Below are 25,654 nucleotides of genomic sequence, written 5' to 3' on the forward strand. Positions count from 1 at the left end.
AAAAATGAACAAAATAAAATCAACATGCATGTACATGCATGTAACAAGAAAGAATTTTTTTTTTTTTTTTTTGCTGCTGCTATTCTGTATTCTCTTATATTTTTTTAAAAGTTTAAAGATACATTAGGTAATGGTATGATAAAAAAAAACCTTCCATAGCTTAGGCCTATATCATATTTTCTTCTTAAAAGACCCTTACTCATTGCATAGTCCTGCTTATATCCCATTTTCTTCTCATACTTTACAATTCTGTATTTTAACTGTTTATTCACTGTCCAAATTTATTCTTTAAAAATACATATTATTTTATAGGACTATATTATTATAGGCTAAGCCTTAACTCATTGTCTTCTTTACTATTCTGTAATTTTACAGTTAATTCTAGAGGAAAAAAGCCCAGGATGCAGTGATTTTTTTTTTTAAAAGGCTATTATATAGGCCTAAATATGTGTCCCAATTTCTTTTTTCTTTAAAGGAGCTAAATCGCTAATATTTGGGACCTAGAAATTGGCAAAAGTGGGTCGCAACGCATATAATACTGTAATATGAATGTATATAAACTGATTTACATTCAATGGTTTCCGATTTTACTCCAATTTCAAATCAATTATGTTCGGCGAAAGAAGCCAGCAGTCTCAAGCGAGTGCAAATTTCTAGCGTCTGGTTATTCCAGTCTACATACGCCGTTTGATTTGGTGCAATGTGTCTAGCCTCGTCCCTCGAGTCTCTTGATACAACTGGGGCTGAAGCGCATTATGGTACACGATTCGTGTACCAATGGTAAAATGTTTATTTTGTCTTAAATATTGCATATCAAAAGCCCACCTTTTTACGGTAAGATCACAACATAAATGTTGATTTAATTCGACAAATAAATCGTGTTTTCAATGTTGAAGATTTTGGATGATATGGAGTTAGAGACTTAGCTACTTTAAATCAAAGTCAATAGCAAATAAATAAATATAAAAGAAGAAATATATATATATAAAAAAAAAGAAAAAAAAAGAAAGAAAACTTGAAGAACTATATTAGAATACATAAATATGACTGTTTTAGTTAGCCTTATTATGGTAGGCCTATAAATAGCTGAATGTTTGGCCTTATAATGCTTAATCTATAAAGTCGATCTGGTTTTTTTTTTTTTTTTTTGCTTTTCTATTCACCCGTGAATTCATTTCTCCTTCCTTCCTCTATGATGTGAAAAGTTTCATTAAAATAATAGGACTGATTTACGTCTATTTACCATCCATGCGATATTTATGATTATGATTATGAATGAAAGAAAGACCAAGGCATGCCCACGTAAAGGTGATTTTCACGTTTTAGTTTATTTTATTTTCATAAACTCACTCAACTGTCGCACATTTCATTAAGGATAACTTGTAATTAATTTTGAAAATTTATGATTATTTTAAGAACAAAAAACGGTAAATACAACTACGTCAACGGTAGAAACCAATGTTTTGAGAGTGGTAACATGGCGGAATTGGTACTTCCGGTGACTTCACACATCTCAGCCAATGAGCTATCCATTTATTATATAGAACAGTGGGTCCCAACTATGACGCCATAAAAACTAAAAACCTTTTATTTTTATCTTGGTATAACGTTTTACGGGCTACAATTTATCATTTACGACTTACTGCGAAGCCAGAAATTCCATATGACGTCATGAAAATACGACGTCACGTGTACAAATACGACGTCACGTGTACAAAGACGCCATCTTGAGTCCCAAGCAAAGCCCTGTAAAGGGAAAGTTACGACAACTCATTTACAGGCGCCATTTGGGGTCCCAACTATGACGCCATAAAAACTAAAAACGTTTTATTTTTTTTCTTGGTATAACGTTTTACGGGCTACAATTTATCCTAAACAAATTGCAAATGAAACCAATGCAGTTTGGTTCAATGATAAATATGTCAGACAAAATCATACTCAAAATCAGCCAAAACAAAATGACATGATTAACATAATTCAATTTGGCGTTCTTCAGGAATTATCGGAGAGTGATATCTCGTACTGAGTGTCTTTCAGTGGTGGGAGGATAAATAATTTCTTTTTAAATTCCTCAAACACAGAGTGGTTATGCAAGCGAAATGTGTCAAAAAATCGAATTTGACAAACATCAATTAAAAAAAAATGTATTTTTCATTTGGTGACTGGCATTTCTTGTGTATAATAAACTAGTGATTGTTGTCCCATATAACTGTGACAGTTTTGTAATATAATACCATTTAAAAAAAACGAAAAAAAAACACATTAATTCGTGATGTTAGAAATTCAAAATGGTGGAATTTTAATTATAATCGTCATTTCTTTCCGTTGGGTATGACTTGTAATATGTGGTATATTAATCCCGAAATGACATAGTTGCTCTTAAATGAATATATTGTTAACGCGCTTTAAACATCTAGATACAATAGACTTGTAGGTACACGAAATATTGGCAATAAAGATCAAATCATAATTTTTAGTTACACATTGTTAACATTTAACAACCTGTAGATGTTTGAATGACAATAAATCATATACTTTATTCAGCTCGACGCAAGACTTAAATGAATAGATACAGTTCGTTCAACTTGAAATTGAATGTAGATATTATATATCTATTTTGCATATATAGGACCTCTCGGTTGAATCATATCATAGAAGTATCTTATTTCATAGTTTTACATTAAGGTACACTTATTGTTCCATTTAGCCTTTTCTTGACTAAACAAAACATTTTGTAGGAATGTAGGCTTTTATAGATTGAACAAAAAGCTGATAAATGTTGAGATGTGTGGAACATGTTTGAGGCGATTTGTAACAAATCTCATACACGATATATATTTGATACTAGTTGAGCATCAGAACAACATGTTTATTTGATTGGAAATGGGGAGCAAATACCCAAAGGAGTCGGACAAACTCTAAACCAACTGCGTCTCCTTCACTGGGCCCCTTCAATGTCTGTCTACCTGTGGAATAACATGTACATTATTTGTATCTGTTAAATTTGTGCGGTATATATATTAGATTAATATTATTATTTACACATGGGCGGGGAGTGATAACGTCTTACCCCAAACAAATTGCAAAAGAAACCAGGAAGTTTCGGAGAGCGATATCTCGTATCGCTGATGAAACATATGCCCGAAACACATGTCACGCTAGACACCTTTTATTTAAATTACACTGATTTTAAGTTACACTGATTTTAAATGATTATCCATAAGTCAATTTAAAGAAATTTCTATCTTCGAAATATTGTTGATAAAATTAATGATCGATGACCGAAAACTGACACACAATCCGGAATGGCTCCAGACCAAAAAATCATTGAATTTCAGGCATTTATTTTGTCGGCTAGAAGGCAAAAAGGTTTTATCTCCCAAATTACTATTTAAATTTTTATTTTTCACTCTACCCGTCTGCACAAGAAATCTGATTTTTGAAAGCGTATTCAAGTTAAATATATTTAATAGCGCTTTTATCTGGTGTATCTTTTATTTCATTTTCTTATGAATTAGACTAATTCGTATAACAATAAAGTGCGCTTTTTGTTGTATAATAATAATAATAATAATAATAATAATAACTAGAACTGCGAAGCAGTAATGACGGGTTTCACTGGTGCCACGTTACCATTGAACTTATGTCACTTTTGGTGCTATGTTACCCTTGAACTCATCGCTTCCAGTACCAATGGAACCGATAAATAGATATGCACAAACTTTGCACGCATCAAATAAAATGGAAGCAGAATCAACCAAATCCAGCAATGTCAATTCATTTTATACATGTGTTACATGTAAGTGATCCTGACAAAATTACATTACTTCCGGTGATAATGAAAAAGTTCAATTAGTTTTATGAAATCAGAAATGGCACAAGGCATCACATGGTGAAAATTTTATGTAAATCGAATAATAATTGCCACTTTTATAGACCAAAAACCTTAAAAAGTGACTTGTAGAAAATTGTCTATTTCTCTGCAACCGTACAAGTTAGAAACCATATTTTGGTATCTGTATGATCGTTTGGGTTCAATCTATGCGTTGACTGGAATCAAATATCATAATTTTAAATACTTTACAAATCAGACGCATTTGAATAAAATATCTGCTTCGGAGGCTAAAAATACAGTTTTCGCCAAAATGACGTTACTTCCGGTGATAATGAAAATCTTAAATTACTTGCATGAAATCGTAAATGGCATTAGGTATCACCCAGTGAACATTTTATGAAAATCGAATAATAATTGACACTTTTATGGATCAAAAACCTTGAAAAGTGACCTGTAGAAAATCGCCTATTTCTCCGCAACTGAACAAGTTAGAAACCATTTTATGTTATCTATATGATCCCATGGGTTCATTCTATTAGTTGATTGGCATCAAATATCCAAATTTTAAATAAATAACAAATACGACTCGCCTGAATAAATTATTTGTTTCGAAAGCTATAAATATAGTTTTTGCCCAAATTACGTCATTTCCGATGATATGGAAAATGTTAAATTGGTTTGACCTAGTCACAATTGACATTACGCATCAAATGGTATCACTTTTATGATAATCCAATAATAATTGACTCTTTTACAGGCAAAATAGCGTAAAAAATGACACTTGCAAAATTGACTATTTCTCGGCATTTGAGATAGATTCTTTTCGTATGAATTAATGCTACAAGTTTATGAAAATCAAAAAGAAATATTTTAAAATATGAAACGCCTGAATGGGTTGTAAATAGCTCAATTTTACACCGTTTTTCACCTTTAAACCGAAATGGCGCAAAAATGAAATCGAAATTAAAAAAACGGCTTCCGACTTTTTTTGCCCCTTTACATGGCGCAACTTCTTTCTTTTTACTTATTTTAAAAAAATAATATTTGCTTTCGAAAAGACGTACCTAACCGCCAAAATTGTAGTTTTGGTCAAAATTACGTCATTTCCGCTGCTGACAGAAAGCTTTATTGGTAATAAAAAAGTTGAGACTTTGCACCATTGAGCATATGAACTTTGTTTTATACAAATCGAGCAATAAATAATTAACCTAGAACCCATAAACTGAATTAGCCCATAGCGGCCAAGGTGAATTATCGATACAAATATTTTTCATATTTTTGCTCAAATTACATGACCCTTTAAATATAGGTAGAGCGCCATAAAAAAATATTAATAAATAAAAAAGTTTTTTGTCCAAATTTGGCGCCTAATATCTTCGAAGATTAATCGAAAATCAAAAATCTAAACAATCGTAGCTATTTGCCGTGTCTCGGGCTATGTTAAAATGTATCAAATGTTAAAATCCGACAATTATTGTTAATATTACGGAAATATTTCAAAAAACGACAACTTCGGTGATTTCGGACATTTCGCATTGTCACAGAAAGGTCGAAATAGCTTTAATCTCTAAGTCACACCCACTTTCCTAGTAAACCCGAAAACATCGAGTTGATCCGACAAATAGTTTCTGAGATATGCTCAAGTGGAAAAAAAATAATAATAAGAAGAAGAACTAGAACTGCGATGCAGTAATGACGGGTTTCACCGGTGCCACGTTACTCTAAACATATGTCACTTCCGGTACCAATGAAACCATTAAGCAGGTTTCCACATAAGCATTGCACAGATCAATTAAAATGGACGCCGAATCAACCAAATCCAGCAATATCAATTCATTTTATACATTTGTTAGTAAGTGTACAGTAATTCTGGTGATATTGAAAATGTTCAATTAGATTTATGAAATCAGAAAGGGCATAAGGCATCACATGGTGAAAATTTTATGTAAATCGAATAATAAATGCCACTTTTATAGACCAAAAACCTTGAAAAGTGACTTGTAGAAAATCGTCTTTTTGTCTGCAACCGTACTAGTTAGAAACCATTTTCTGCTATCTGTATGATCGTATGGGTTCAATCTATTTGTTGATTGGAATCAAATATCATAATTTTAAGAATATTAAAAATCAGACTCATTTGAATAAAATATCTGTTTTGAAGGCTAAAAATACAGTTTTTGCCCAAATGACGTTACTTCCGGTGATAATGAAAATCTTAAATTACTTGTATGAAATCGTAAATGGCATTAGGTATCACATACTGAAAGTTTTATGAAAATCGAATAATAATTGACACTTTTATGGACCAAAAACCTTGAAAAGTTACCTGTTGAAAATCGTCTGTTTCTCGGCAACTGAAAAAGTTAGAAACCATTTTGGGATATCTATATGATCGTATGGGTTCATTCTATTAGTTGATTGGAATCAAATATCAAAATTTTAAACAAATAACAAATACGACTCATTTGAATAAATTATTGGTTTTAATGGCTCTAAATACAGTTTTTGCCCAAATTACGTCATTTCCGGTGACATTGAAAATGTTGAATTGGCTTGACCTAGTTAATATTGACATTACGCATCAAATGTTGTCACTTTTATGGAAATCTAATAATAATTGACTCTTTTACAGGCAAACTAGCGTAAAAAGTCACTCATGCAAAATTGCCCATTTCTCGGCAACTGCTCATATTACAAACTAATTTTCACATACATTCTCTTCGTATGGATTGTTGCTACGAGTTTATGAAAGTTACGAAGAAATATTTTAAAATATTAAGACGCTGAATGTGTTGTAAATAGCTTAATTTTACACCTTTTTTCACATTTTAATCGAAATAGCCCGAAAACGAAATCGAAATTAAAAAAACTGAATCCCATCGTTTGTGCGCCTTTGCATTGCGCATCGATTTGGTAATAACAAATTTTGAAAAAAATAATATTTGCTTTCAAAAAGTGGTACCGAACTGTCAAAATTATAGTTTTTGTTGAAATTATGCCACTTCCGGTGTCGACAGGAAACTTTATTGATAACAAAAAAATGACATTTTGGAAAACGGAGCATATGAACTTTGTTTCAAACAATTCGAACGATCATTAATGAATCTAGAAGCGTAAAACTGAATTAGCCAATAGCGGCCAAGGAAAATTATTTAGACAAAAATTGTTGACATTTTCGCTCAAATCAGACGACCCTTTACCCCTGGATAAAATATCATCAAAAAATATTCATTAATAAAAAAGTTTTTTGTAAAAATTTTAATTTTCAAAATTTGGCGCCTAATATCTCCGAAGATTCATCGAAAATCAACAATCTAAAGAACCTTAGCTACGTGCCTTGTCTTTGCCTATGTCAAAATGTATCAAATGTTAAAATCCGGCAATTATTGTAAATGTTACGACAAAATTTCAAAAATTAACCACTTCGGTGATTTCAGACATTTCGCATTGTCACAGAACGTTCAAAATAGCTTTAATCTCTAAGTCACACCCACTTTCCCATTGAAACCGAAGAAATTGGATCAATCCGACAAGTAGTTTCTGAGATATGATCAAAATGGAAAAAAAAATAATAATAAGAATAATAATCCGAACAAAAACAATAGTGTTTCACACAAGCTACGCAGTGTGAAACCCTAATTATTTCACATTACATTGCAAGGGATATCTGGATTTATGTATATTATATAGCTAATTATGATTGTCAGTTAATAATACCGAGTTCGGAAATGGTCGGCGTAATTGCTCCGAGCAAATATAGACGACTTTTACAAATTAAAAGTCTTCTCAAAAATAGCATTCTGTCCTAAAATTCATAGGCCTGTTGCTTTTATTAATTTCTCTCCACATTTGGTTTGTCTTAAACTCGTAAGTTGTGTTCACAAGCATCCTTTTGCGTTTTATTCGTCTAATTTATTGTCTAAAACTCCATAGTTAAAGAGCAGATAAAATGAACATATCAAAATCGCATGCTTGAAGCCCAGCTATATTAGGCCTATAAATACTTTAGTCAATTGTAGGCCGTACGGCGGCGTCCTTGATGATCAACACACTAAACTTGATTACCCAATCATCAACCTTAATCATCTGACCACAAGGTGCTAATCAATTGGTGAAGTTAACAGAAGTTATTTGTCCGAATTGAAAAAAAAAATACTAATAGGCTTACACGATCATTCTGAATTTAGTTTTCCTCCATTTCCTGAATAGTTGGTAAAAAAAACACAGCGGCTGCCAGGCAGGGCACGCCCACATTTTTCAAGAGATGGATAGAGAACAAGCTAAACAAAAAGCGATTTTTCGTAACGTCAAGGGCCACAATCTAGGAGGGTACGATCAGATATGTGCGAATATCGACAGGAACCAAGATCTCTGGGTAACATGCATTTCAAGTGTCATTAAAATCGGATCAAAATTGTGACCTCTAGAGGGTCCACAACCTTGATATACCTGATTTACACTATTTCTAAACAATGGCCAGCTGGGCGAAGCGATGTGAAAAACAGCCTTAGTTACATTTTAATTTTTTTCTCAACTTGTCGGGGCACGCCTCGAGTCTCATTTATAATCGCGGGAACGTGTAGTATTATGAGAACCCTTAAAGCGGAAAGCTAACTAAACAATAGCAATTTTGCAAGTTTATACAGAATTTCGGCTAATAATATCTGAGAGACACCCCAACCCCAAAAAGTAAAAGAAATTGTCAGTAAGACAGCAGGGACAGATCCCCTCTGTATCCACATAGCGCGATTTGGTTTGTTATCCGTGGAATAATCTTTATTTTGAAGGTTTTGATGTTTAATAACAAAAAAACAATGTTGACATTTTTTCTGAGTAGATCTTCATTATGGTGACTGTTAGCGGCCATTCTATATTCTCGACACAGCAAGTCGAAATAATTGCATTTTGTCGACTTATGAAGGCGACAAGTCGTCAAAATCAACCAGACAATCGTCGCCTTCATTTTGTCGACTTGTCGCCTTCGACTTATTCATAATTGCAAATTAATGGGGTTTAACGTTCTACTGTTCTTCACCGACAGGGCAAATAAGATAGGCATATGCCATACAGTGTGTTATAAGGGAGATTTTGCCCCGACAACGGCTCTACAGTCCACTCTTATATTGAATTCCAACTGATAACGTATATTTTACTGTCCGCCAAAGATAGACGGGGCGTCGGTTTTTCGTCCCATCCAGACGACTATACGCTGTCCGTTGCTGTGAGAGCCCGGGTCTTAATCACTGAGTCACAATGGCTATCCAATTCAAATCAAGACAAACATTTACCCAAATAAACGTTTACCATCCAAGTAATAATATATTCGAGCGACCAAACGATATAATAGACGTAGATATTATATCATATTTGGTATAAATGTCTTGGCACGGGGTGTTCTCATCCAGCTCAAAATATTGATTAAGGGGATTAAGGGGATTTGTGTTGATAACGACTTGTGAAATCTTGTTGAAACGTCGCAGTAAAATAAACCACAGTAATTGTTATCCATAAATAGTGTGTTATTTGAAGGGGATTAAGGGTTTAGGGCTGGGGGATTATGGTCTGTAGCTGAAATGTGTTCACATAATTAGATATGGATTAACCGTTTAATAAGTGTCATGTGAACTGTGTTTAATAAGTGTCATGTGAACTGTATTTAATGAGTGATAAAATAAAAAATATATTAATTCAATAAACAGAAAATCATGAAAGATAAAACCTATTATTAGACTGTAAAACCGTAAATATATTAATTCAATGAACTGAAAATCATGAAAGATACAACCTCTTATTAGACTATAGAAACTGGACGAGGGAAAACGTAAATATATTAATTCAATAAACTGAAAATCAAGAAATGTGAAATATATGATCAGGCTGTTAAACTGGATAAGTACTGAAAACCAAGATATGTGAAATGCATAATTAGACTGAAAAAAACCCTGGATAAGCACTGAAATAGAACAAAAGTATAATAATAAATGTTGAATAAAACATTATCAAGTGATTTTGTTTTACTATTAGGTTTAACCTAATGAAATAAACAGTGCCCAATGTGAAACAGACTACAGCTAATTCCAATTAACACCTTAGTCACGCTAACATGATTATTTAAGTTTTGAGCTGGGTGAGAATGAACCCTTGGCACCTTACTGGTCTAATAACTGTAAAGCTATTCTTAATGTATTAAGGCAGCGAGGCACCTCTTTTGTAGTTTCACTTATTTCAGATATAACGACAGAAATTCGCTCACATCCATGTCGATGTTCTGTCAAAGATTCATCCGTTCTATTAAGACAATGAGCAAACCTCAAGGTTCGATGATATAACTCATTAAACAAAATGTTTTCGACATGACAACGAATTTATTTCATTTTTTTTTTCTCAAAAAAAATAATAAATAAAATCGGACAATTCTTCAGAGTTATGAATAACCCAATTTAGCAGTAATTTTAGCCGAGACGATAAATGCTGACGTCTTATGATATCAACTTCGACTGAACCCGGAACCACACCTTCTGTCCGTTCGATTGGAGAAATTTTGGAGGTGGAAATCACAATGAAAAAATTCTAATAGTTGAAAATGCAAAGATGAAAAAGTTTGAGTGAATTTGCAAAGGCGAAAAAGTAGAAAGTGAAAAAAACATAACTAGATTATTTTGTTTGTTTTGATACTAATATAGTGATTTTGTGTTTTGTGATATTTACAAGTGAAAAATCTCGAAAATGACCACTTTTACCATTTTGACTATGATAATTTGTCAGTTTTAACTATTATATTTTCTCTTAATATGGCAACGATTTGGCTACACATGGAGCAAGTTAGAAACTAACTTATGATCAATAAACTAGAACAAATACTTATTGATTACGTTGAGAGAATATTATCATCATATAATAAACATAGATAAAAATATAGAATACGTACAGAGCAGCTGATACGGGAATATCCTTGATAAATTGATTAAGTCCAGGGAATAATCATGCACAAATTAAAAGCAGTAGATTCTAATCCAGTTGAAAGGCGTTGGCAATACAATCTCAATTCAACCGTTCAATTCAACTGTATTAACAACAGGTTGGCACGATATGTTAATATTATCGCCATGTCACGTGTGTTTTTTTCATATCGTGTGAAAACTTTTTTACTGGCTCGATATTTGAATTGTAGATATGGGTAACTATGCTCCAAAGTTCAAGGGTTTGTTTTATATTAAGACGCATAGTGCACCTGGACAGTCATTGACCTGAACACAGGGTATATATAATGCCGCCTTTATCCCAGATGTAGGCTTTCGGGATGTTTTACCCCAAATGTTTTGTAGTAACAATTCGCGACACACAACGGCTAAAATGCCCAAAGGGACATAGAAGTACATTGCATGTCTCTTTTGTGCGACAGCGTTTCGCTTGTCTAATAGAAGACAATTCATTTTGTATTAGGAAAGTAGAGTTATATACTCCCACGTGCTCTTGTTAAACTATGTCACGACAATATGGTACCCCACTTTTAGTTGCTGTATCTACAGGGCGGAACACCAGCGAAACACATTTCCGGCCGTCTAATTTTCAAAATTGTCTGGATGAGAAGGTGCATTGGCGCCTTCGGTGTGATTACGGGCAGTCGGTTTCTAAACGGGTACCTTTTCCGGGCATTTTTCTCCACCCCACCTCCTAAATTATCCGGGCCCATACCAGGGGCGTGGTGACCCATGATTTTGCATGAGGAACAAGATCCCGTCCGGGCCCCCAAAACAATATTTATGCATGTGGCGTTGGAGGGGGTTCCTCCCAGTGTCGCCGAGTAATACTGGGCTGTGTGGAGCATGCTAGAGTCGATTTGTAGTATATCTGACTCATGGTATATGTTTCACACTGGTTGAGCACTATGATTAATTGATATTCTACATGCATAGCTAGCCCGTATGCATTGTCAAGATAATTAGATTTTGTATTATTGTATTTTCCGTTGCAATAGTAAATTGGGAAATATGTATCAACTTTTACTGTATTTGATATGTGCGTATATGTATCAACTTTTACTGTATTTGATATGTGCGTATTTGTACAATTATTAGAATTAAAGTCGTAATGTTCATTTTGCTCAGAATCATTTCTATTCTGATCATTGTGCGTGTATGTCTACCCGTTGACATTGACAGTTTTGTACAATACAAACGTATTAAAAGGTGTTATCTCCTCAAATCAGAAAAGTGTTAATAAAAATTTTGAACGACCAGGCATGACCCGTCTGAGGCAGAGATGGTTAGATCTGCAATGTCTTGATTTTAGAAGTCAAAAATTTTACAGATAAAATTACGGTACACTGAGTAGTTTAAAAAAACAAACAATAGGTAACAACAGTACAGATAAAATATTCAGGCTAATATTTATGAGTAATCCCTATCTGACGATACATATGAATCAGCGATTTAATAAAGCCGCGGCATGACTATTAAAGTTGCATTCCCAAGAAAATATTTGTAAGGGTAGTTATTTCCAATAAAGATATGGCATAGTTGGTATATATGGTAAATATAGACAACCAACCTTACTGGAAAAAATACTGGTTTGCTTGGAAAACAAACATGAGGCGCATACAAGACAAAAAATTTAGAGGGTCACTAATCGGCAATCTACCCAGTTTTTTGTCTGCTTGGAAAATGCTGAGAGCGCTCGCTTTTCTTGACTGAATGGCTAGCGGTTGTGAGAACAGTGAGAGGATTAAATGTACTACAGAGTTTGCGATTAAACGGAGGAAAAAGAAGTTAACAGAGGATAATTCCGGAATTTACCAAGGCGTCGATATTTATGGTAAATGGACTGCAAGTAACGACAAATTGTACAAGCTGAAAATGGACGCCCCAGCCTCAACCAATTCACTTGACAAACAAGGCTGCTTGTAATAGAATTTTACACTTTGGGAGAGTTTTCTTTCGATTAAAATGTTTTGAGAAGGATTTGAAGCAAACTCTTGATAGATAAAGTAGTATGAATATGTTTTAGTCCAAATATCAAATCACAAAGTTTGTACGTAGGAAGGCATCTTTAAATATCTATAGCCTTCAAAAGTAAGTCAATGGATTTCTTAAATAGCTTAGTTGACATTAAGACAGTTGTTTGCCCGTTGCCAAAGTACATTGTTATAAGTGCAAATAATAAAATGGGGACTTTTAAATTATGTTGACTGGATTATGGTAGGCGTCTTTCCGCAACCACCATAAGAGTGGGATTGTTATCAGAAACGTTGTGACCGTTGAAATGAGACACAAAATGCTGTGGCACGAAGAGTCAATATCTATATCGTTAAAGGGGATTGTTGTGTGCAACATGTTAGTGTCGTTTATTTCTTTGGAGACTTCATAAACAGGCATGGCGGTGGAAACCCTATAATATGTCAAAATGGGTCTCGTTTAAGTCTAGGTGATGATGGTCCTCCGGGGTTTCTACCAGATGATTGTAAAGTATTAGGGTTTTTTCGGGTACTAAATATTAGAGCCCACGGATGTTCCAAACAAAATTATAGGTCTAGACATTCATTTAAATGAAGACCTGACATCAGGTCGTCAGGTTCGATCTATTTTCCCTGGAGTTATCACCGCTGTCATCGGTGCCCCAACGTAAAGACGCCTTTAGCGTCACACACTAGTAGTCATAATTTCGGCCTAATTTACTAAATGAAATATATCCAATGACTGTGCAGTGTGCAGAATAAAGGTTATAACAAAGATATTTTTAATAATGTTGTCATATTTGCGAATAGTTCTAAATTCGGGGGGTCACGGTGTCTAAGACACTGGCTCCCTAGCCTGGAGGTCGGGTGTTCGATCCCTGCATTGGCCGAGAAAGTTCATTCAGATTTTCCGGCGTGGTTCCCCCCTGTCAGTGATGCAGGACGGAGGGCCTGGAAATGACAGCTGTCTAGTCGTTCGGATGGGAATAAAAACCGAGGTCCCATGTACACACTGGCGTGCACGTCAAGATTCCTTAACAGTTGGAATTCGATATAAGAGTAGGCCGTAGTGCCGCTGTCCGGGCAATATTTCCCTCATAGCACACTTTATGGCGTATGCCCGTCTTCATTAGCCCAGGTTAGGAGCAGAACAGTAGGACGTTAAACCCCATTTCATTTCATTTCATAATTCTAACGTTGCCAAATAGGGGACGGTATAATTTTCAATTAACGGGTATTGTGGGCTAGCGCCTCCCTTTACACCAGACTGATAGTAATTCTTGCATAATATATATTTATAATCCGGCAGAGGGGGTGGATGACCGAATGGTTAGCGCGTGCGCTTTGCATCATAATATCTGTTATTGAGTCAACTGGCGCGTGGTTTTGATTTCCCGATTGTACGTGACAAGGAGTAGTGTCGCCTGTCCAACCTCGTGGGATTTCTCCGGGTCCCCCGATTTCCTCACACTGCTAAAGACCCATACGCGTTAGCGACTTATTGAAATAAAGTTGAACTATATGTTAGTCGCGAAATGACCTGGTTTGTGTCGAGTGGACGTTAAACCCTATTTATCTGTCTCTCCCCTTTATTAGCCGGAAGATATATCTCAGTCACAAACATTTACCTAAACAACAGAGGAATAACAATAGTTCGTGCCGCCAGAGAGTTCTTGGAGCGCACATCAGCCACTCATCTTAGGGGGTGGGGGGCGCCAATTCAAGCTACTTGAACAATTGCGCATCGATTGGAGGAATTCGATGACGTAATGCTGGTTTCCTGGTCCATATAGTACGCTCAGACTTTTTCCAATGCAGTTGACGAAAAGTGTCGCCCCGCCCAACTTATACTCTCACCACAGACACCCACACACCCACCGAAAACACAGGGTAGCTACGCAAATAATATATCGTTATATAACATCTGTATGATATAAGAGCTTAGGAGATAAAAAAATTAAATACAGTAATTTATTTATATGATGCCCAGATAGTGCTTGAAACAGTAGCAGTCATTGTTTCAGTAAGTTTGACAAGAGTATCAAGAAGTTTACGTTTTCCTCTACTTATTACAAGATGTGCAGCTTACGTAAACTAGATAGAACAGATAAAAACCTAGGAAACATATTATGTGTACTTAAACCGAAATTTCAAGAGACAGTAAACGGGCAATAAATTAGACATAAAAAGAAAAGCATATTTTAAGTGCTATAGATTTAAGAAATGTTCAACGGACGATATACGTTATTTAGATTTTACGCTACATGGGTTGGATGTATTACGTTTTCCGCAAACATTAACAGAATTCCTTGATACACCTATAATGAGGTAGTATTTATTCCGTTTAAACAAGTGTGTCTAATCTTAAAATCGTTGTAAGAAAGGTGTGAGGTTGAATTATCCTACAGAAATGTCTTCTTCTTACAAGACTATTACGCAAGGGGAGTGTGATATAAAAGTTGCATTGAATAATATAGAGATTACTAGTCAAGACGAACAAACAGTATTATCTAAACAGGCGGTCACGTAAGTAAAGTTATTTTGGACATAGTATTAAAACTAAAATATCTAATACGAAACAAACGTGTACATTCTGAAATACGAAAATAATCAGAAGGCCAAAATAAAATGGCAGTAGGAAATACAACAAAAGATGTACTTTTAACGTATTTTAAAATAACCCATTAAAACTTTTTAACCCTATTTTGAATTGTTAGGCTATTAGCAGAGCCCGTTTTCATCAGCCCAGTCGCTGCTAAAAAGCAGGACGTTAAACCCCATTTCATTTCATTACTATAAGCAGAGAACATTAAGCCGACGTATTAGCAGAAAACATTAATTTTAGCGAGTGTATTATCAGAGTACATTAAGCCGGTGTATTGGCAAACCATTAAGTCAGTGTATTAGCAAGTGTATTGGCAGATACCATCAAGGCAGTGTATCATTAAATGACGTATTAAATTTATTCTTTTATCATTCCAGATTGTTTCATGACCTTTACGAGAACCTGGATTAAATATGGAAGGCGGGGTTTGGGGCATTGTGATCATCATATCAGCCTTTATGATACAATTTATCGCATTTGGTATAAACGGTTCCATTGGTATTTATAATGTGGAATTTCTGGAACATTTTGATACCACAGCTTTTGATGTATCCTTAATATCGTCCATCAACCTTGGGATATTTTTAGGCACTGGTAGGTATATATAGTCAATTTGATGACATTTGATATACTTATTGCATGATGGTCCTTTTCGCAGGTTGGAAAAGTTACACACAGGTATCCATTGTCAATCTGACGAAATTTGGTATACGTATTGCAGTATGCAGTCCTACTCACTGGTTGGAAAGTTAAAGGGGCTAAATCGCTAATATTTGGAACCTAGAAATTGACAAAAATGGGTAGCAACGCATATAATAATGTAATATAAATGTATATAAACTCATTTACATTCAATCGTTTCTGTTTTCACTGTGGGGGGTTGGATGGCTGAATGGTTAGCGTGCGCGCGCTGTATCATAAAGTCTGTCATTGAGTCGACCGGCGTAGTTTCGAATCCCCGGTTGTGCGTGGCAAGGAGTAGGGTCGCCTGTCCAACCTCGTGGGTTTTCTCCGGGTCCTCCGGTTTCCTCCCACTGCTAAAGACCCCTACGCGCAAACAAATTATGTAAATAAAATTAAACCATATGTTAGTCCCGAAATGACCTAGTTTGTGTCGAGTGGACGTTAAACCCCATTTCTCTCTCTCTCTCTCTTGTTTTCACTGTAATTTCTAATCATTTATGTTCGGCGAAATACGCCAGAAGTCTTAATTGAATGGCAATCTCTAGTGTCCGGTTGTTCCAGTCTACACCGATAGTATTTATTGCACATGCTCTCCAGATAAGAATATGGCGTCACCGTTTGACTTGACATGTGGAATATGCCTAGCCTCGTTTTTCAAGTCCCTTATTACAAATGACGCTGAAACGCATTATAGTACACAATTCGTGTACCAATGGTAAAATGTTTATTTTGTCTTAAATATTGGATAGCAGAAGCCCATCTCTTCCCGGTAAGATCACAACATCAATGTTGATTTAAATTGACAAATAATTCATGTTTTCAATGTTGAAGATTTTGGATGATATTGAGTTAGAGACTTAGCTACTTTAAAGATACATTATGGGAGATAAGATAAAGAGATGGCAGTTCTCGCTATAATAGTTAAAAACTAGATAGTGTAAAGGTAATTTGCTGAAAATTTCAGCCAAATTGATCCACTATGAGCCGAGAAAGAAGCCGGTGAAATTTTTGCATAGTCTCGGTTATCATTACTAAAATCATTAATATAAACAGCATAGTCTCGATTATCCACTTTTTCTGATTTAATTATCTTTGGCCGTTAGCGGCATATAGGAATCTTATCCAGCCTACATCGGAGGCTAGCCTTGACATCGAGAGTTTATTATGGTCTGGATAAGTTAATTAATGTCTAATTGATAATTTAGATAACATTTCAGATTTTGCCCTTGCATAATGCATGTTTAAGTTTCAGATTTCTGTCGAGCACCAATGCTACCGTAGTCATCATTAGCCATTATTGTTATATAACACATGGTCTTAGATCATTATCGAAATCAGGATTTCTTTGATTAGGCCCCACTGCTGAAATGGCATCATATATCGTAGTTAAATCCTACCTATTGAGTATCAGACCCATTCTTTATATGAATATATTTTGATGTTTTTGTGTTATATTTTCGACTTTTTTTTTATAAATAAACGGTATTTACATGGCGGGTAAAGTGGCCGAATTGGAAAACCATGTTTCTTTCATAAAAGAAAGATTAAATGTACATGAACGTGTCTACAAATATCCATAGTATAAAACAAACTTTCAGAGTACTGCTGTATTACATTTTATTTGTTTATATACTTTATGTCATTACATGAATGTCGACGACGTTGCAATATCAATGTGTACAATTATTTCCATAAAATTGATAATAATCATTGAAGACATTATCGCAATTAGTATTACAATGATCAGTTCGCACCGTTCAACGTATTTCAAATTGACAACTATGGAAGATCACATCGCCCTAACGTTTGTTTGTTGTGCAAACCTGAATGGTCTTATCTATATATCGCCGACGGATGAGCGGGGAAGGACAAACCATATTGAAGATATTATGTAACTCAATGAGTCACGGGCATGTGCTCCCAGAATGCAGGACGTTTCGGCTAGTAGACGTTTCGGACAAGGACATTTCGGCCTATGACATTCCATCCAAGGACTTTTCGGCCACTTTATTTTCTTTTTAGAAAGAGGACGTTTCGGTCCGAATGACATAAGCCATTGCTTGCGTAGTTACCATCAATGCAACAAACATCGGAACCTGCAAGATTCTGGAGTGGTGTTCCCTTTAAATGTTTTAAAAAGGCTCCCGTCCCCTTCAAAAATATTCTTTCGATTGAGCATATATATTAACATAACCTTGTTTGTAGACCCCATTTTTAAAGAATATACTTAAAGTCGAGCTAAAATCTTGACAAAACTTTGTTTATGGCCTCCAAGTTTTCTCAGTCAAAATGTTCGGCTAAATTATTCAAATTTTAAGTAGCTAAGAAATGCGTGTTTTTATATTTTTTATCTTCCATTTTGTTTTAATCAGGTCCCATAGCAAGTTATCTAATGGACAGATATAGTCACCGTAAAGTGGTTTTAGTTGGTGGATTTATGAGTTCTGTTGGTATGTTAGTAATGCCGTGGTTACCTGGTATTCCTTATATGTATCTATTTTATGGTGTTATAAATGGTAAGCAGTTTATAAGATTAAGAGTTTTCTCCTTGTGACTAAAGATTTTCATTCGTGTACAACCTACCGAAGACAGTGGAGATCTGAAGCCGTCGAGTCAGTTTGGGTACTCGGGTTTCTTGGACTCTGTTTAAAGATTTTGCCTTCATATGATACAAATGATATAACAGAAAATGCACAAGGTCGCCGGCAAACATGAACACAACGCGAGATAATAGTTATGTTGATTTATTTAGAAGCGATTTTTTTATTGATATAAATGCGAGAAATACTTTTAAAAACATTTAGCGTGGTCCAATGTGAGTATGATCAACTTTATAACTCCCCACTGCAGGAAATATCTCATAGTCGCGCTTATCCGGACACACGATGACCGAGCAGGAAACCTCGGAGTTTTCTAACCCAGGCCATGATTGTAAAACTAAATACTTTGTGCCCAAGATTTTAGAAAATGTAAAAAGCATATTACTTGGTTTAATTTCTTAGTATTTAAGCCCACTTTAATTGATGGATCATCTATGAAATCTTAGACTAGTTTGACATGCGAACCCAATTAATACCGAAGTCGTATCAAGTTTTCTATAAAGACTAATTACATTATGCCTTGTCCACATACCTGCCATTACTAATAAATAAATCCAAGTTTATATCCTCGTGTTTTTCCACAATGAATGCTGAATAACCAATTTCCTCTTCTTGTATTCATTTATCATTTTCTATTAACAAACCTCCTTTTATTTCAGGGTTTGGTGGAAGTCTGTCATACTTGCCGTCACATGTATTAAGTGGGCTATATTATGATAAATATCAAGGTTTAGCTACTGGATTAGCTACCGGAGGTTCTGGTCTTGGTATAACCGTTGGACCTATTCTAATAGCTTATCTCATTGAGGTATATACATGGAAGGGGTCATTGTTGATTTTATCAGGAATATCTTTCAACGTTCTTGTTTTCGGTGCCTTACTTCGTCCACCACCTCCCAGAACTTTTACAACAATAATCCCAGAGCCAACTGTGCCAGGGGATCCGGTTGTCAAGAACCAGCTGAAAAAAGAAGAAAATGGGAATACTGTGGTACCGGATATTGACAATAATATAACCTTATCCTTGGATATACCATCCTTGAAGACTAAAAACAAGAACAACCCAGAAAATGTACAGCGCCACCAAAAATCATACTTACACAAATTGTTTCAAAATGTTTTAACAAACGTTGATTTTATTATATATTTTGTAAATAACATATTTTGGAACTTTGGTTTAGCCATAGTTCTGGCCTTCTTAGCAGAGTTATGTGTGCAGCAAGGAATCTCTAAAATCGACAGTGCTCTGGTTTTAACGCTTGTGGGACTCGGGAACTTTTTGGGTTGTATCATTGGAGGTGTATTAAGCAATATCAGCCGACTGGACAGTATTTTTGTTTTTTCTGTGCTGAATATATTATCGGGTGTGTGTCTTATTCTAATACCTATAATATCAGGATATACAGAGACCATCATTTTTTCATTTCTATTTGGACTCTTTACTGGAATGGTTTTGGGCTATCTTTTGGCCATCACGGGTGAAATACTTGGAGTTGAGGATTTTGGGGATGGTGTTGGTGTAATAATGATAGCCAATGGAATCGGTGCCTTTGCTGGACCACTGGTTGCTGGTAAGACCCTAAAATAAATCATTCCTATAAATTCACATAAGTTATTCTTTTGCATGTGCCACTACTATCTTCTCATTTATATACACCGCGGTGTAGATGGCACAAAAACAGCGCCTAGTTAAAACATTATATAGCACGAGTGAACTTAAAGGGCATAAATACAAAGCAACACGCTAGTACAACAGTACGTGGACGCTGCCAAACCTGTTAAAGCTACTGGGGTACCCACTACAAAGTAGTATCAGTTCCAATCTGGTTAAAACACAGATCCTATTTCGTTTCGTTTTTTTATAGTTCAATTTTTTTCTTCACTAGGATCTGAAATACTTGTTATATAACCCGCGTTCTAGATGATGTGGGGGATTAGCCAATGAAAAAATCTGGTACGGGGAATTTTTGTTTTGGGTTGCTCGGAACTGTGGGTAACCCACTAGAAATGTCAACGCTGATTGGTTAATCAAATATCTGATGCCATAGGTCAAAATCCTCTCACATGACCTCTGACGCGACCTCCCACTACAACTGGTCAGATCTTCAGGTAGTAGAGGCCATCGAAAGTATAAAAAAAACGAAACGAAATATATATCCGTGTTTTAATCAGATTGTATCAGTTATTTTCATAAAAACAACACTGCTCTAATAAAAGATACGTTTGAAACCAGTGCCGGATAAACCAATATGCTTGGCAGACTCACGTCTAGGGTATCAAGACCCAGGGCCTTCGATCAAGGTGTTGACACTATCATTAAGTCTTTCTTACACGCACACTCTGTAGTCTTAAAAATCCACGATCATCTTCGGCTTTGCTCAATTGTGTTTAAAACAAACTCTCATCTTTCCTAGCCGAGAGGATGGGGAAGAGAGAGAGAGAGAGAGAGAGAGAGAGAAATGGGTTTAACGTCCACTCGACACAAACTAGGTCATTTCGGGACTAACACATGGTTCAATTTTATTTCCATAATTCGCTTGCGCGTAGGGGTCTTTAGCAGTGGGAGGAAACCCACGAGGTTGGACAGGCGACCCTGCTCCTTGTCACGTACAACCGGGGATTCGAAACCACGCCAGTTGACTCAATGACAGACTTAATGATACAGCGCGCACGTGCTAACCACTAAGCCATCCAACCCCCCGGGGAATAGAGAGGGGCATCATAAGCGGAATAGCGAAGGGGCTCTCTTCATCTAAATCAAAATAAATACAGTAACAAGTAAAACATACAAAATTTTAAATATATTATTCAATGTCAATATATTATTGACTGAAGTGCAGTTGATAGAAAATGATTTTTAAAGATTTTAAATATATCCGAATTCATTGAAATCTGCCAAGGTGTTAGACGTATTATTATAGACGTATATCATATACTTTGATTTCTGAAGATGCAGGAAAATTGTGCGTACATGGGTATAGAATGTGTCTTTTTTTAAAAGCTAAGGTCAGCACAACTCCTACAGTTCTGTGGAAGATGCAACTATATGCCAAGGTTGACACCTTAACACCGCGAACGCGCTATTGCGTTGATTCAATAGGGTATGGGTGCCGTCACACTCTCATCCAGAGACTGACCGGTCGTTTTCAACGGATAATGTCCACTAGAAGTCGACCAAACCCTGGTGAGCAACGCGTTATAACGACTAGACAAGGCTGGCACATTATCCACCAACATCAGGCTGATCACATTTTCCGAGATGACTTTTTATTTTTATACCTTGGGGTCACGCTTCTCTGTAAAGTAAAGTTGTTATAGCCTTTGTGGGTTGTTAATATTCTTGTGTTGGGAAATCTCCAATCAACACCCAGGGTAAATTTCACACCCCAGCTGCAATGTGTCTTGCTAGCACGTCCAGTCAAATCAGTATAGGTTATGGCATCTCGGTATGGAATTTGAGCTGCGTGTCGTGTAAATTGATGCACCCACGCCCTCCCTCTTGACATTGCGCAGTGTATTCTATCATTACCAACCCTGCCAACAGTCTCGAGTTTTGGAGAAACTGTCATCTGCAACTTGTCGAATAAAACAAATTTCAAATTTCCATTTATGTGTTTTAGGTCATCTGGCCGCGGGCAGCGGTGGTTTAAGCATTGGGTTTATAGTTGGTGGTATATTTTGTATCATTGGTGGATTTATAATTCTGCTTATTCCGTTTAGGAAATGTTTTCTTAAAAATGACACAGACCTAGATATCAACAAAGAAAAGGTTGAAGAGTTTCAGATGGGTCCGATAAAGGAGGTTTCCTCTGGACCAATACCAACATTGGTGGTGCCAACTATTACAGTGGATGATGTATCGGACGGTAAAGATATAGACGATGACGCACCACAAAGTTCCTTAAGGAAAAATAGTTTCTTCAAACAGGTGAATCTTGAGGATGAACAATGATAGTTTCAGGTAATTGTTGTTATATTTCACACTGGCAGTGGAAACAGGAACCATACTGTAAACTTTATTTTTGTTATACAAGTTTGTTGGAAATATTGAATCTGGTTTACAATTTTTTTTTATGATTTTATAATTTGTACTATAAAATTGTGCAATGTAATTAAAATTAGATTATAGTTTCGTTCCGTTTATTTCTTTTCTGATTTTACACTACATTGTCATCTTTCCTACTTTCTGTCATTTTTATCAACCAGGTCGTTGTCCCACTGCTGAAAAATGCCCCACTAAAAAAAAGCAGTGGGGAAATACCAATAACACCAAGTGAAAATCACGCGTTTTTGGTACTATTAATGAGATGTCCACAGTAGACTATTTAGGTAAACATCGCACTTGCTTTATATCCCAAAACTCCTCTAAAGTATGCCCCAAAAATTTAAAGAATTACTCACTTCCGGCGAGACAACCTCCTCGGACCTCCCTATGCCCCAAGCCACCAGATTTCCTCTTATACACAGTGATGCAGTTTGAATCCTGTATTATCGCGCTTTAGAAACTGAACTTCATCTGTTATTTACACCACCGTGTAGTGATCATGAGCAGAGCAAGCCGATTTGCAGTTAGATCTTATCATGCAGTGTGTTTTTCTCATGTATTTATCATAACATTTTAATCCACCACTTCATTACTACCTTCGTAACACTCATGATATAGTACATCATGGTACAAACAACAGCATAACTGTAGCTTACACTGACCTGGAACTATAGCTTACATTGGATAAACTATTTATCATACAGTCACACATAAGGACCAAATGCGAAATAAACTTGCCGAAACAAAGCCAGATAAGATAGATCTTATCATATTAAAAAAATAGTGAAGTTTGGATAAAAAATTAACGGAGATATTTCAAAACTGTTTTTCAGTATAAAATACATGTCGCCACATTGAATCAATCGGTATAACGCGGCTTTGTCAGAATTTCAATTATTCATAATTTTGTTAGTTTTTATATGAAATGATTTAAATTTTGGATATGATATATAAAATATGCACACCTATAACATATTTCCTCGTCGGTCGCTTTGGACGCTATAGACATAGGCTTACGGGCTCGATGAATGTTAGGCTGGGCAGAATCTGAAATGCCAGAAAAAATTTCGGGTTACAGACAGCGGTGCTCCCTACCCTAAAGAAAATTTGGAAAATTTGACGGCCGCAAACGCGTTTTTCTGCGCGAATCGTGATAGTGGGAACCTAGCATTAAGACAGTTGTATTAACATATTCTATTTCTATCTATTTCTATCTGTTTCTATATTAACACCTCACTGGTTGGCACGAATAAAATGAATAGTCAGATCCTTTATGCTCCTTAACGCCGTCGCATGTGTTAAAATAAAATATATATTTCAGTAACTTTCTTGATGAATAAGTATGCCAGTAATAATATAAAAATATATAAAAGCAGACGGTGTGTGAAATTGTATACGTATGTATAACATCAATGACAAACATATGGTTGGTGTAATTCATTATTTATACATTTAGATTCTGACGTTACTTTTCAATTTTAATAACCTGAAGCCTTTTTATGAAGGGTGCTTCACCGGTGTCCTATTAGCAAGATTAATCTAGAAATATCTGATATCATTATTTATACATAAAATGGTCCCATGATGCATAGGCGTACGGGCTCGATGAACGTTAGGTTGAGGGGTGGGGCAGACCTTGAAATGCCCAAAAATATTTCGGGTTACAGACTGCAGTGGCGGACGTCCGCTAGACGCGAAGGGGTGGAGCTTACCGTGTAGCCCCTCCCCCTCCCCCCCCCCCCCCCGGAAGAAAATTTCAAAAAGGTCCAATATAGCCTACCTTAGTTGACTTACCGGAATCCCGAATCCCAAACAAGCAATCAATCATCGCGTTGTATGGGGGCCTCGCACTCACCAAGAAAAATTTGAAAATGCGTATTTCTGCTATTCTAGCCCGTGAATTAAGCAACTTCAAAGTTTCCAATCGCTTTGCAACCGAAATCCCGCCCAATGCCGACCTGAATTCCAACCACCCATTCAGACTGTTGCAGCTGCATTCACAAATAATAATTGATGCCCGAAAAATGTCGCACAGAGTAGAGTGGCTCCAGACAAAATATTTTAATCCATAGTCAATTCAGTACAAATTCGTAGTATTCAATTAAAAGAAAAGTAAAATAAGGGTTTTATTAGATTTCTGACCAGGGCTTCGGTAATGAGTAATGATAATGCTCATGTAATGAGTAATGGAAATGTAATTAATTAAATTACAAAAATCATGTAATGGTTAATTACATTAAAGTTACTTTTCAATTACATATTAAAGATATGGCACATATCATAATTTCAACTATATGACAAGCCTCAAAAATGTTAGCATCAAAGAAGTAAATTAAGTACATCTGACACAAATCCAATTCACAAGAATTTAAAAAAAAATTATACATGAATCTGTTTAAAGATAACAAGAAAACATTACATGTACTATATAATTTTATTACTTTTTTTATTTAGGACTCTTTCATGTAAGCTTAAACTTAGCGAATTTTCTATATATTATGAAGATTGCAATGAAATTCAAGTGCTAATTAGCATTCAATAATTTCGTCAATAAATCAGATAAAATTTTATCTAATTGTAATCAAATGTAGTGATTATTTTGAGCTCAATTTCGTAGGTGCTTCATGGTAGAAAAATAAAATTGTCTTTTATAATGTCTATAAAGGGGGTCTTATTTACTAAGTCATAAAGTAATAGGTAATTGTAATTAATTACTTTCAGTGTAATGGGTAATGGAAATGAATTACTTTGCTAAAATGACAAAGTTGTAATGATTACATTTAAAAGTAATGGTAATGCAATTAATTACATTTCCAGTGTAATGACCCCAGCCCTGTTTCGGGCACTTTATTTTGCCAACTAGATGAAATAATAATTTTTGTTTTCACTTTACACGCCCCTCCCCACCACCTGGCTCATATATGCTTATGGC

At 35.5% G+C, this 25,654-nt stretch overlaps 2 protein-coding genes across 4 annotated transcripts in view; one reads left to right on the forward strand and one right to left on the reverse strand.

Annotated features, from left to right (window-relative positions):
* Window positions 1-10,938, reverse strand: part of LOC126810734 (alpha-(1,3)-fucosyltransferase C) — a 62,038-nt gene extending 51,100 nt beyond the window's left edge. The window contains exon 1 of the mRNA XM_050535965.2: window positions 10,764-10,938. The gene's annotated coding sequence lies outside the window, so the exon portion shown is untranslated. The remainder of the gene's footprint in view (window positions 1-10,763) is intronic.
* A 3,998-nt stretch (window positions 10,939-14,936) lies between these two features.
* LOC130010396 (monocarboxylate transporter 13-like) lies at window positions 14,937-22,782 on the forward strand. Of its 3 annotated transcripts, none has more exons than XM_050535956.2 (5): window positions 14,937-15,314; window positions 15,771-15,987; window positions 18,450-18,593; window positions 19,337-20,248; window positions 22,298-22,782. In XM_050535956.2, the coding sequence occupies exons 2-5, from the start codon at window positions 15,807-15,809 to the stop codon at window positions 22,627-22,629; spliced, it is 1,569 nt and encodes a 522-aa protein (XP_050391913.1). In that variant the 5' UTR covers window positions 14,937-15,314; window positions 15,771-15,806; the 3' UTR covers window positions 22,630-22,782. The 3 variants fall into 3 exon arrangements, with proteins under 3 accessions (XP_050391913.1, XP_050391919.1, XP_050391912.1); XM_050535955.2 differs by lacking the exon at window positions 14,937-15,314 and adding an exon at window positions 15,571-15,682; XM_050535962.2 differs by lacking the exon at window positions 14,937-15,314 and having other exon boundaries at window positions 15,567-15,987; window positions 22,398-22,577.
* Window positions 22,783-25,654: the final 2,872 nt, after the last annotated feature.

The sequence above is a fragment of the Patella vulgata genome, chromosome 2 (genome assembly GCF_932274485.2).
Source record: "Patella vulgata chromosome 2, xgPatVulg1.2, whole genome shotgun sequence".
In the NCBI taxonomy this organism is placed as follows: domain Eukaryota; kingdom Metazoa; phylum Mollusca; class Gastropoda; family Patellidae; genus Patella; species Patella vulgata.

Excerpts from the sequence above, each read along its gene's own strand:
- LOC130010396 (XM_050535956.2), top strand. The coding sequence starts at position 15,807 with ATGGAAGGCGGGGTTTGGGGCATTGTGATCATCATATCAGCCTTTATG. Across the intron at positions 15,988-18,449 it reads TGGGATATTTTTAGGCACTG|GTCCCATAGCAAGTTATCTA; the intron begins GTAGGTATATAT and ends TGTTTTAATCAG. Across the intron at positions 20,249-22,297 it reads TGCTGGACCACTGGTTGCTG|GTCATCTGGCCGCGGGCAGC; the intron begins GTAAGACCCTAA and ends TATGTGTTTTAG.